Source organism: Balaenoptera borealis (genome assembly GCF_965194805.1).
Source record: "Balaenoptera borealis genome assembly, chromosome: 6".
Taxonomy (NCBI): Eukaryota; Metazoa; Chordata; class Mammalia; order Artiodactyla; family Balaenopteridae; genus Balaenoptera; species Balaenoptera borealis.
This window is the reverse complement of record NC_138863.1, coordinates 70,121,855-70,135,120: the sequence shown is the minus strand read 5'-3', so window position 1 is coordinate 70,135,120 and position 13,266 is coordinate 70,121,855. Positions and strand designations below refer to the sequence as shown.

Sequence of the window (13,266 nt, the reverse complement as noted above, 5' to 3'; positions counted from 1 at the left end):
TGCACCCTCATTCTGTCTCCCCTCAATTCCAAATCCTAAAGAGAAACTGATTGAAGAGAAGCGCGTTTATATAAGAATTCAAAATTTACAGCCCGCTCCACTGGTGAACCGCCTTCATGGAGCCCTCACAGGGTGCAGAGTACACCTTGGGCTGTGGAGAGTGACAAAGGTAGTGGAGGATACAGGTTCATGAACCTTTGATCTAGAAATGGGCAGGGAAGATGCCAGATGCATGTGAGTTTCCTGGCAGACTTCCCAAATTCCATCGCTCAATGTTTTCAAATGGGGAAAAGTTACTTTTATATGGCTGATTGCTGAACCTGAGGCATAATTTTTGGCTTTTAGTAGATAAAGTTATTTAGTACCAGGAGACCCACTAATCATGTTAAAGGGTTTTCTTCCCACCTCACCTGCCCCTTTCCACTAGGCCACTTTAGAAAAGAAGAAGGCTATTTGGAGTCCACTTTCCTAAAAGAACCCTTGGAAAACGTGTGCATGTGTGTGTGGAGAGCCTCATCTTCCTGTAGGATTTCAGCTGCTGGATGCTCTGATGAAAGGATGAGGCCTAAGGAGAAAATTAGTGATGGGTGTGCAGGCAGAGGAGGGCCTGGTTCCAGGAGCGAGTGAATTACTACGAGACAGAACAGAAGGTGCTGGGCAGCTGAAGAGGCATAACTTGCCCGCATTAACTTGGCCCTGCTGATCTCTGCATGAGGCTAGAAAACGAAGCACTACCGTGTACTAGAACATTTTTCTCCAGAGGGGCCCTCAAGCCTGGTTTTAGCAAAGCTGCAGCTGTACTGGTGCTAACAGAGACCAGAGCTGGGTTTGCAGTTTCATACACAGCACATTCCTGTAGCATTTCCAGAAACGCTTCTTTGGTGAAATACGTTCCCCAGAAAATACCCACAGTGAGTAAGGCAGCCCTCACCACGAGTGTGGCGTAAAGAACTGCAAAGAACAAAGACTTAAGGATTCATTCATATAGGGTGAAAAATAAGTCCTTAAACTGCTTAAGTTTCCTGAGCTCCGAAATTCACAACTGTGCCTTGGAAAGTGATTTCTAAGTGGGAAAGATGCCATCTCTTCATCTGTGAAATGGCCGTGAAAATGACACCATAGGCAGCATGTGGGTAATAAATGAGACAACGTGAGTCCGCAACATAGGAAGCACCCAGTACATTTTAATTCAACTATTCTATTACTCTGGCCCAGCAAGTGTGGGCCTCTGTCCTATTCCCAAGTTCCCATGCTAAGTTGCTGTGTGATCTTAAGCAAATGGGTCTACCTCTCTGAGCCTCAGATCTCTCCTCTGTGTCTCACAGTGGTGTTCTGAGTGTGTTCCGGAACCCCGGTAGGTTCTGTCTATTCTGAGACTCCTGGGGGAAGGAGAAGGCACAGGGGCTGGGCCTATAACCCGAGCAGCCACCTGCCGTTTGCTTACTGGCACCCCACCTCTGTTGTATCTCACTTGCACAAAGGTTTCTCGCTCCTTAAAAACACTTGTAAGGTCCAAAGCCCCTTCCAGATCTAAAATCTTTCAGCGTGGGAGCTCACGGCTCATCCTCCCTTCAGACAGATGTTGGGCGTAGACCAAGAGGGCACGCAGGGCGTGCTGCTTTTTCCTGGGCAGCCCCGAGCTTGTGCACGCTCGGTGGTCCTCCCACTCCGGTCCTCCTCCTCCCCACCGTGCCCTGTCCAATTCGCTCATTCTCCAGGATGCTTTCTTTGATCTCCGGGGTCACGGAAAACCCATCTCCCCCTCCTCAGGATGCCTCCAGCCTTTTGTTTATGCCTCTGTCGTAGGCGCTCTGGGAGTCATTTACTGACATGTTTTCTATCCTCCACCCCATCCTAAGTGCCAGAAGGCAGACTCAGCCCTACAGGACATCTGTGAGTGTAAACAGTGGGTGCTTAATCAATGTTGATGGAAGAGGTGGCTGGACTGGACCAAAGAGCAGATTTTAGAACTTAAAAAAAATACTTTTTAGTTGACTGATAATTAATTTTCCCTCAGAATAAACAGGTTAATATAGATGTTTCTAAGCAAGTAAATGAATTAATAACCACAGAGCAAAGCCTCCAGCATGCCTGATGTAATAAATGCAACCCTGAGAAGGAAAATGCTTCCATATGGCTCTGATGATAACTTCAGGCATCTGAGGGCACCAGCTGAATTCACACAGAGGGAGAGAGAGGCACCTCGAAGAGTGCTTACAAGCTCTTTCTTTCAAGTCAGAAAGATTTGAATACAGCCCCTTACTGGGTCATTTTCTTAACCTCTAGGCCTCATTTTCTTATCTGTAAAACAGTCATATAATAATAGTTGCTGGAAAGAGTTACTTAAAGACTAATAAGATAAAGCGTGTGATGCCCTGTGTCTGGCACGCAGAGAGTGTTCAATAGATGCTAGTCATTATTTAGAAGCAATGATAAAACCAACGTAAGTAATGGAAAAGAAGAGAGAGCAGCCTGATGGCCAAAAGTTTCACGCAGTTTGGTGTTTACAGGAAACTAAAGGAGGGGCTGAGAGTTTCAAACCACCAAGGATCATTCAAGCAAATGACACCTGGAGGCACATCGGTGTCTCGGGGGTGCCTAAAATTAATCCACGGTCTCCCTGAATTACTCTAGGTCTTACCAGGCCCCGCAAAGCCCCGTGTGACCTGACCTTCCTCCCATCACTCCCCTCTCCGCCCAGATGCTCCAGATTCTGTGGCCTCCTTGCAGGACCCCTACTGCACCAAGCACGCTCCCTCTGCAGGGCCTTTGCACCTGCTCTTCCTCTGCCCGGATACTGCTCCCCCAGCTCTCCATGGGGCTAGATCTTCCCCTCTTCCTTCACATCACTGGTCACGGGCCTCTTATTAGAGAAACCTTCCCTGACCTCCCCCCAACCATCAGCATCACGCCTGCCCTCCTTTGATTGTCTTCACAACATTTCACATAACTTTATTTGTTTACCTGGCTGTTGTCGGCCTCCCCTACTTGAGTGGAGGCTCCATGACACCAGAGGCTCTGGCTGCCCTATTCATTCTGCAACCTCACCCCTGGAAGCCATGCCCGGCATGAAGGCATGAAGTTGGAACTCAGCAAAGAGTGGTCAGGCCACCCAAGATGGCTGTTCTCTTGCTCTCTGTACATCCCCTGCTGGACCAGTCCCTGCTCCACCTAACACCTACTCCCCCGAGGAACCTTCCTACATACTCGCCCCAGGCTCCAGCCAGTGACTCTTAACAAACAGGAGGTGAGGGGCGTGCCTCTCCGCTGGTTTCCTTGGTAAATAATGAGCCAACCCGATGTAATCCTCCCTGTAACTGGCAATCTCCTCTTCCCCCTGGGAGCGAAGCCTGCTGCCATGTCCTGCCCACCGCCCACAGCAGCACGCTGTGGGGTGTCGCTCCAGGACCTTGCTTCAGATGTGTGAGCTCCCGCACCCGTTAAACCACGGATGTCTTTGTTGCTGACTCTGGGTTCTTTCTTTGGTCTTAAAGCTGGGCAAGTGCAGCCCAACAGAGTGGTTGAATGGAAGAATGAATGATGGGCCGGGCCAGGTGACACCATGAGATACTGCCATTGGTTCTGCCATTCATTTTGAAAGTGTTCTCCCTGGGAGCTGTGGAACTGTTTACAACACAAGCATTTGGGTCAAGAGTCTTACCCTATTAACACAGAAGCAGGAGGAAAGATTTGTTGGGAAGTTGCATTGATGTCTGGGCTGAGAGTGGTGGTATTTACAACAAAGAACTTTACAGTTGGGTTCACAGCTCCTGCCTAGGAAAAAACAATCACGGAATTGGTATTGACAAAAGATATATACATAACATCATCACACAAGTTTAAAGCTGTACAAAAATGTCTGCATTATGGCCATAAAATTATAAACAGACACTTTCAAACAATTTAATACAGATAAAATGAACATAAAGGAGAGTCATGACATGCAACCTTCTCATGTTCAGGCAGAAATACATATATGACTCCCGTTTAAGTAATGAATGCTCATAATTTATGCGCTTTGAGCAAAAAAGGATAAATTTGTTAAAATCAATTCTTTTAATTTGTAAATATACCCTGATTCCAGAAGACAAGAAGACTGATGGCTGACCACTAGGAAGAATACCCTGGGTTCAGCCAAAGACACAATCCCCCAGGAAAATTAGTTTACCTGAGCCGAGAGCCAAAATGCTAATTAGGAAGCCATCACTTCCACTCCAACTTCAGGTTCAGTACTTTGGAGTTTTACAATCAATGTTATGACAGAAATCTATAAAGTCGTTTTATATATACACATAGATTTTCAATTGACAAATTAGTTAGAAATAATATGATATTTTTAGTGAGAACACTCTATGGTATTTCTTTGCCAGTTGCGCTCTTCAAAAAATAACATTCCACTGAAAATACATCTCCATATTTAGTCTCTGATTTTTTTCCTTTTAACTTCCTCTGTCTCCCTAAAATGGCAGCTCTTCATAAAGCAAATTGAGGGAGTCGGTAAAAATAAAAATCCCTTTTCCCAAATTGCTTACAGCAAAAACACTTTCCTATTAGATTTTCCTATAGATGATACTGTGGCCATTGTTATTATGACACTAGTGAAGCGAAGAATCCTGGTTCCTTCCTAAACCTCCCTCTTCCTTGGCTTATACTGCTTAATAAGGCTCTTCAGTTTTCATGCACATGCATCCCGGAGGGGGAAACAGTCTTGAAAACCAAGACATGACACTATTATTCCAAATGTAGGATGGGTGAAATTTACATTAGTGCCAAATCTATAATAGAACTACTAAAACTCATCATGTATCTGTTAGTTAGTAATACCACCTGATATATAACCCCGCTCTTCAACTTTATCTAGGGCACAATCCAACTTCTACAAATGAGATGAGCTTGTGTTTCAATCACAGCCTCTCTTTTCCTCCTTTCAAACATTTTCATTCCCCCTACTTCTTTCAAAAGCATTTTCCCCATCTTTTTCGGCTTGTCATTCTTCAAAGTTTTTGGAGAAATTACAAAACCTTAAATCACACTCTTTCCTGGGATAATAAAAATACTTTAAAATTGCCACATGCTGTTGACTTCAGCAAGAGTAATCACACAAGCTGTTGAAGAGAGACTGACAATATTTTCATTAGCAGGAAAGGATTAAATGAAACCATTCTCTTCCCATCAAATCATGGAACCACTATATGAACGGAGCACAGACCTTTGGATAAGGAATCTGCATGGTCTTTGGGTACTGCAGTGACTCATCAGAGTAGAAGGAGTATTCAATCAGTGGGACTTCTGTGTCGTTAAATTGGGCATATGCTAAAAAAGTGCCGTTTGGAGACCACCACAGAGCGGAGTAAGTACTGAAGACTTCCTCTGAAAAAAGACAGAAATTGTTCTGTTACAAGAAGTAGCTGATAAATTGGCTTTGGCATTCAAAATATTGTTCTCATTAGCTTTAGTAATTACAGTAGAGTTCAACTAATGAACCACTTTGCATTTGCTGGGCTTCCAAAATCAGAGTAATACGAACGAATAAAAATAAAATCTTCAAGGATAGAGCTGGATTGTAAAAATAAGTAACCCGTTGGACCACTTTTGAATATTTTAGCACACAATATTTAATATAAACTCTACATTTTTTTCTTTATCTTATAATCCTCTAAATTTATGCCGCAAAACATACTAAAAGTAAATTTCACACAAGGGGCTGATTCTCCTTTCTAATTTTCAAACAGTCAACATGCCAGCATACGTTCCCCAAGTGGGCTCAGTTTGTACTGAGCCCGCAGGGTACTGGTGGGTGGTGTGTGGCTCCAGGCTATCAAACCAATATGGTGCCCAGAGTTTACTACTCTTGGCACAAAAGGCGTGAGAATGATGGATTTAGAATGGAAGGGAGCTCCATGAGACCCCTACCAAGAAACATCTCCTTTGCCTCATCTAGAAACTGAAGACTCCCTTGGATTAACACCCTCCTCTGGTCTATCAGCTGATGGGTGAGGGAAGACGGTAAGATGGAAGCAAAATGAAAGGAAAGGTTTTGCTTTCTTGAACAATGCTGCACTCGTTCTCAGTCTCTGGCAAAGGTAGCTCCGTCCTATGTTTATTATAGAGTCTATTCATGGGACTTCCAATCTCTGCCTCTTAAAATGTCAAAACCTCTTTTACCAACTGGGAATAGAGGATTCAAGTAGACTTGATGGAGCCTCCTAGTCCTTTACACAGAGTTAATCCACACATTTCATGTTGTGCTGCAAGAGGAAAGGTAAAAGCAAAAGCATAAAAACTTGAATATTAGAGTTAGGAAATCATTTATCCCAATCACTTTTCTGATTCTTATGACTTCTTGACAAGTTGCTTCCAAATGCTTATTTTCAATTACGACAATGGTAATGGTAGTAGGAGTAACAGTAATAAAAATAACAATAATAATAAAATATAATAATCATAATGATGAGCGGCTGCCACTTAATGCCTGCTGACCATACACTGATAAGTAACTGACATCTATTACCTCGGTTAATCCTCACAATAACTCCTTGTGCAGATGAGCAAAGGGGCAGGCAGGCTTAAAGCGAGGAAGTAATTTACTCAGGAGCGCATGACCAATAGTTGTTAAAATCAAGAATGAATCCAGATTTGTCTGCTTGGAGACCATCTTCTACCGTTCCTTCCTGCCTATTTCAGCACTTCTAGTAACAGAAAACCTTCTACTTGATCAGGCAGCCTGCTCCCCCTTTGACTGCTTTCTACGTATATCACTCAGTTACATTTATGCAGCAATTTAGAATTTACAAAACACTTATCTAATTGAACCCTGGGTGAGTCTATGCATAGGCTATTTTACAGAGAGGACAACTAAGGTTTAGAGAGATAGAGTGAATTGACAGAGACAAGAAGGCAGGCCTTGTGATTCTGAGCCAAGGGGGTTTCTCACTAAGAACTTCTTCATATACTGAGTTCATGTCTCATTCCTTATAGCTTCCACCCATTGGTTCTAATCTAAGATCAAGATGCAATTCCATAAAATGAATTCAATGACAGCAAGGTAATGCTTTGTAAAATCATTTTTAAGTACAGGTGGCAGGTAGGAGTCTATGTCTTGAATTAGTAGTTATTTAGGATACTGAACACTTTATCTATCTATCTATTTATTTATTTATTTATTTATCTTTTCCATCATGGTTTATCACAGGATATTGAATATAATTCCCTGTGCTATACAGTAAGACCTTGTTGTTTACCCATTCTATTTATAATAGGTTGTATCTGCTAACCCCAAACTCCCAATCCATCCCTCCCCCACCCCCCAACCTTGGTGACCACAAGTCTGATCTCTATGTCTGTGAGTCTGTTTATGTTTCGTAGCTAAGTTCATTTGTGTCATATTTTAGATTCCACATATAAGTGATATCATATGGTATTTGTCTTTCTCTTTCTGCCTTACTAGAATACTGAACACATTTTTCCATATCAATGATGTGTCAAAACCATTATTATAAAACTACTCTGGTCAACCTCAAAGTCCTAAGAATGAAGGGATCATGGGTAAGGAGAAAGAAGAACAAAGAAAGAAGGAAAAGATATCCAGCCCTTCCTGAAGTTGGCTATGAACACGACGGGTGTCTGTGGCACTCCCACCACCATCCTGTGATAACTCCCATACTGCCACTCACTCTGAATTTCCTTAGGTACCCCTGGGACCTAGTTTCCTCCCTCTAATAGGATACTTAATTCACTCCATGACAGTTTTTGTTGGCTTCTTTGTCTCTCTCTGGGCTGAATTCCCTGAGAACAACAGTTGGGTAGCATTTGTCTCTGTGTCCCCAGCACCTGGCACAGCACCTTGTAGGTGGTTGGCACTCAATGTGAATTGCACTGAATTAATCACAACCCCCTCCCCCCGCCACTGTCAACACTACTGCCTCAGGGGGGTAAGGAGTGCTCCATCTTCCTAAATTATTTCCTTCTCTATCCCCTCTCATCTCACCAAAATTCTCATTTTCAGCTCTGGGTTAGGTAAACTACATTCATACTCAAAAGTGACTGTAACATAATTAACTTCATCCTAGGAGATAAAGTATTATCATTTTTTTTTTAAAAAGAAAACACTTATTAACTAAAGTAAAATAATAATCAATTAGAAAATCATAAAATAAAGTGAAAACAGAGAAATTGAGAGAGAAAGCTATTTGGGGACCCAGGGTGGGGTGGCGGCCCAAGTCCCAGAATACAGGCTCCTCTGTGAGTGTCCCTCCCCAGTGTGGCACGTGGCCCTGTTTAGACCTTGCAGCTTTGTTTGTCCATTTACTTATGAATCTACAGATTCTCAAAATGTACTCTCTTTTGATCCCAACAGGTCTTCATGGCTACAGTGGAGAGGGTGGCTCCAATAGGAAGGTGATCCGATATGTGGAGAAGCAGGTGTGCCCTTTTCTAAGTATGGAGCATTCGTAAACGTCCAAAACCAATTGTAGGAATTTCCCTGTAGGGACTAAAGTCCCGTTTTTAGAGACAGGCCCACATTGGAACTGTGAAGCCATTCTTCTGCTTCTGAATGGCTTAGTCATGAACAGGCAAAATGAGATCCCTCCAGCTATTATCTACCTTAGAAAGAACCTTAGTGTTGGAGTGTTTTTATCTTAGAGCTGCCCAGCTGTCCCGAGGAAGGGTCAGTCACAGCTTTGGGAAGAGGCTTTATCCAGCTCACGTTGGGGATCCTGGAGGTTGTGCTGTGCTGTCCAACAAGTGTTAAAGATGTTTTTCAATATCTAAGTGACAAGTGATAGTAAATTTCATTGTAAGTTTTAATCAAACACTTGTTTCTGGGCCATGGGAATTTATCTTTCTTTTAAAGTGTTTTCTGTTGTTGTTGTTGTTTTTTTTTTAGATCATTATTATTATTTTTATTTTTTTATTTTAAATTTATTATTTATTTATTTATTTATTTTTGGCTGTGTTGGGTCTTCGTTTCTGTGCGAGGGCTTTCTCTAGCTGCGGCGAGCGGGGGCCACTCTTCATCGCGGTGCGCGGGCCTCTCACTGTCGCGGCCTCACCCATTGCGGAGCACAGGCTCCAGACGCGCAGGCTCAGTAGTTGTGGCTCACGGGCTTAGTTGCTCCGTGGCATGTGGGATCTTCCCAGACCAGGGCGCGAACCCGTGTCCCCTGCATTGGCAGGCAGATTCTTAACCACTGCGCCACCAGGGAAGCCCTGTCGTTGTTCTTATAATGTTATCCACTTAACTGAACTCGATTTGAACTAGTAAGAACCGAAATTAAGTCATGAAGAAAAACTTTTTTTTTTAAGTATGAAGAAGAAGTAACAGGATAAAATAAGGATGAGTCTTTAATAAGCATGAGGCAATCTTGTGAAGGGTTTGGAATAGCCTCAAAATGCTTTTTACCTTAGCAACTATAGACATGAAAAATGTCTTCCTAATATTTTCTAAAACTCTTTATCCTTAAAGAGAGAATCATTCTTTTCAACTTTTTCAGTTCTGTTTTTTGAACCCATTTTTTCCTAAGTCTTTCTAATTATTTTTTTTCTTCTTTAGAAACAGGAAATGCTAATTTCTTCAAGTTCCAATGAACACAAATCCTCTTTAAAAAAAGGCATTTTCTTACCCTTGACTCCCCAATCTCCAGACAATATTTCATCATCTTTTGGAATGTTCTGGGAGTATTTCGTTTTCTTTAGTAACTTCCGGGTTAGGTAGGCCCGGTTCGAGAAACATCTGATATTAATCTGGAAGCTTTTATGCCCCAGTAAAGCAGAAAAGCCACCTACACAGAAAGGCCCTTTGTAGCAGTAGAGCAAAGACAATAGGATCATTGAAGAGACAGTGAGAATGTAGCAGCAGTAGGCACTGTGAAGAGATTCTTGGTCTATGAGAAACCTGGTGTTATGAGTGCTAAAGGAGATTTGATGACATTTTTAAAATGCAACTTATTTTGAATGCCCTTGAATGTTCCCCCATTTTAACTGTTTTTGAAAATGTACCGATTTTCTGATTTGAAAGAGCTTTAATGTCTCTACCTTCATAAATCCAGTCAGTTATTCCATTATAGATTACATCTTCTTTCCCGGTCCATGTGATCCTCTGACTTGGCAAATTTGGTTCATTTTTGACATAAATGTCATTTTTCCAAACGTACGCCTAGAAAGATTGGAAAAAAAGATTGATACATAATATATTTCATCCTGGATTTTTAAAAACGTGTCAATTATTTTATCCTCAAAAAATATGGGTATGCAAGTGTAATGATTACCTAAGCTTATTCCATTGAGCAGGAGGAAGAGTCATTTACTCCCTCCCCTCACATTCTTAAATTATAAGTATAGATATAGAAGTCCAAGAAGCAGCTCACAACCACGTTACTTGGATACTAAAGTGTATGCGAAGCCTGGGAAGACTGACCACTTCTAGAGCATGATGTGTGCTATGCATATCTCTCCAGGGAAGGTGAGTAGATGCAGGGCAGCTGCATGCCCAGAGGGTGAAGTCAACTACAGATAAACAGTCTGTCTTCCTGTTTAGATTCTTCTGGACTTCTGACATTCTCCTAAGACTATAGCGCATGAAGGTGTATCTATAGTGACGTAGAGAAAGTCACAGAACTATCAGAAAGCAGGAATGCCTCAAAAGAAACAAAACAAAACAAAAACCAAAGTGCAACAGAATTAGAATTTAAGAGTTTAATGAACATTTTCCCAGTAAATAAACAATTCTCTAACAGTAGTTCAGAAACTTTCAGGAATTGTATTTACTGTTAGACTAATAAAATATTATTTTAGGCAATAAAACTCTCTTTGATAGTGACATACTGGCTTCCTAAGTATCTGCTCTGTATCATGGTTAGCAGCTTCTGCATATGAGAGATTTGAGCCATTATTTTTCTGACAAGGGGAGAGACTCACTAACCAATTTATGACCCACTGGTGACCATGTGATCCACTGTGTGTTGTTTGGGATTCTCTCTTCTGTAATTAGCTGCCTGGAAAAGGATAAAGAGAAATATTTCCAAGTGAATAAATCACAGTGGAATTTCTTTTCTTTTTAAATTATTATTATACTAGAAAAGCATAACAGATTTTGGGAGGAAGTCACTGACCTCTTATTTAAGTCATAAATGTCATACGAAGCTGTGTAGGAATGCCTCCATTGCTGCAAAAGAAAACAAACATTTCAGGCTTCTGTGATTTTTGATAGTTTGACCACTTGCTATAGGAGCCCAGCTGAGAGATAAAGCCATATAACATTGTATAATTCTCAAATTTTATATCTTATGATTCCCTATCTAGATCCTTAAAATTTTGGAATTAGAAAATATCTCAGAAATCATCTAGTACAAACTCCTCTGGACTTCATCTATAACTTTTCTCTGGCCTCACCTCTGCAAAGGAGACTTCCCAGGACCACAGCGGACTGAGGTGTCACTTCCTGTGCAAACATTACTCCCAGCACTTACCACAGTAATGTTAAGCTCACCTGTTTAAGAAAATGCAAATTTTCCCTTTTCAACCATCTTATTGGCAAAATATCTTAAAGATCTCTAATTCTATTGCTGGTAGTGATGGGGAGAGATGCTTACTTTCCTACATTGATCATGACAATATAAAGTGTTACAGATTTTTTGAAAGCCACCTGGCAATACGTATTAAAATTGAAATACATGTACCATCAATATTTTAAATAACCATCTCAAGAAGCTAAAAAATGAAAAGCAAACCAAATCCAAAGAAATTAGAAGAAAAGAAATAATAAAGGTAAAAGCAGTAATCAAATAGAAAAAATATAATAGAGAAAAATCCAACAAAGCTAAAAACTGGTTCTTTGAAAAGACTAATAAAATTACTAACATAGAGTAAGAAAAAGAGTATGAATGAATAATATCAGAAATGAATAATGGGATACCACAATGGGCTCTACAGACATTAAAAGATTATAAGACCTTATTTTAAATGTTTTTTACCTATAAATCTAAAAAGTTAGAAAAAAGGACAAATTCCTTGAAAAGCAAGTTATCAAAAGTGAGACGAAAGAGTGAATCTGAATAGTTTTACATCTAATAAACAACTGAATCCATAAATAACCTCTGTACAAAGAAAACTCCCAGCTCAAATAATTTTACCAGCAAACTCCTTGTCATTTATCCAAATGAGCTGAAAACTTATACCCACACAGAAAACCTACACACAAATGTTTACAGCAGCTTTATTCATGTTTGCCAAAACTTGGACATAACCAAGATGTCCTTCAACAGGTGAATGTATAAACAAACCATGGTCCATGCAGACTATGGAATATTATTCAGTGATAAAAAGAAATGACCTACCAAGCCATGAAAAGACATGGAGGAAACTTAAATGCATATTGCTAAGTGAGAGAAGCCAATCTAAAAAGGCTACATACTGTATGATTCCAACCACATGACATTCCGGAAAAGACAAAATTACAGAGAGAGTAAAGGTCAGTGGTTGCTAGGGGTTCGGGCGAAAGGAGGGACGAACAGGTGGAGCACAGGGGATTTTTAGGAAAAGTGAAAATGCTCTGTATGATACTATAATGACAGATAAAAGTCATTATACACTCTACATTTGTCAAAACCCATAAAACGTACAAAACAGAGAGTGAACCCTAATGTAAACTATGAACTTTAGTTAATAATAATGTGTCAATATTGGCTCATCAATTGTAACAAATGTACTACACTAATGCAAAATGTGAATAATAGGGAAAATAGCAGGGGTGGAGGTGAGGTGGGGGTGTGGTGAGGAAGTATATGGGAACCCCCTGTACTTTCCACTCATTTTCTGTAAACCTAAAGCTGCTCTAAAAAATAAAGTCTATTAATTCAAAAATAAATGAGCTAGAGCCATAGCAGATGACTTGGAAGAAGTTCCACATGGTACCACTGAGTGAGAAATGCAATTTACAGAAAATAGGATTCTATTTTTATAAAATAAACAATAACTAAAAAGAATCTCTATCTTCCTAGAATTATATGAATAAGGAAACAAATATAAAATATGGAGGGGTATACAATAGATTCTCAACATGGGATACCTGGGGAAAAGGCAGAGGGGTGAGAAGTAGGGAGCCAAGAAAAAATGGTAAAAAATAAGACTGAAGATTTTTTAAATATATGATCACAGATTTGCATTTATGAAATATTATGTTTATATGTGGATACATATATAAATTAAAGTTTTTTTTTTTCAAAATTACTTGTCTGTATGTCTGTCTTCCCTACCATACTCCTGGAG

At 40.6% G+C, this 13,266-nt stretch overlaps 1 protein-coding gene across 4 annotated transcripts in view; it reads right to left on the bottom strand.

The window, feature by feature from the left end:
- Positions 1-13,266, bottom strand: part of DPP4 (dipeptidyl peptidase 4) — a 77,514-nt gene that overhangs the window by 36,386 nt on the left and 27,862 nt on the right. For all 4 annotated transcript variants that reach the window (XM_082395284.1, XM_082395283.1, XM_082395285.1 and 1 more), the window contains exons 6-10: positions 11,112-11,164; positions 10,922-10,994; positions 10,036-10,156; positions 5,210-5,370; positions 3,662-3,774 (exon numbers count right to left, since the gene is read on the bottom strand). In XM_082395284.1, coding sequence (XP_082251410.1) covers positions 3,662-3,774; positions 5,210-5,370; positions 10,036-10,156; positions 10,922-10,994; positions 11,112-11,164 — 521 coding nt within the window. The remainder of the gene's footprint in view (positions 1-3,661; positions 3,775-5,209; positions 5,371-10,035; positions 10,157-10,921; positions 10,995-11,111; positions 11,165-13,266) is intronic.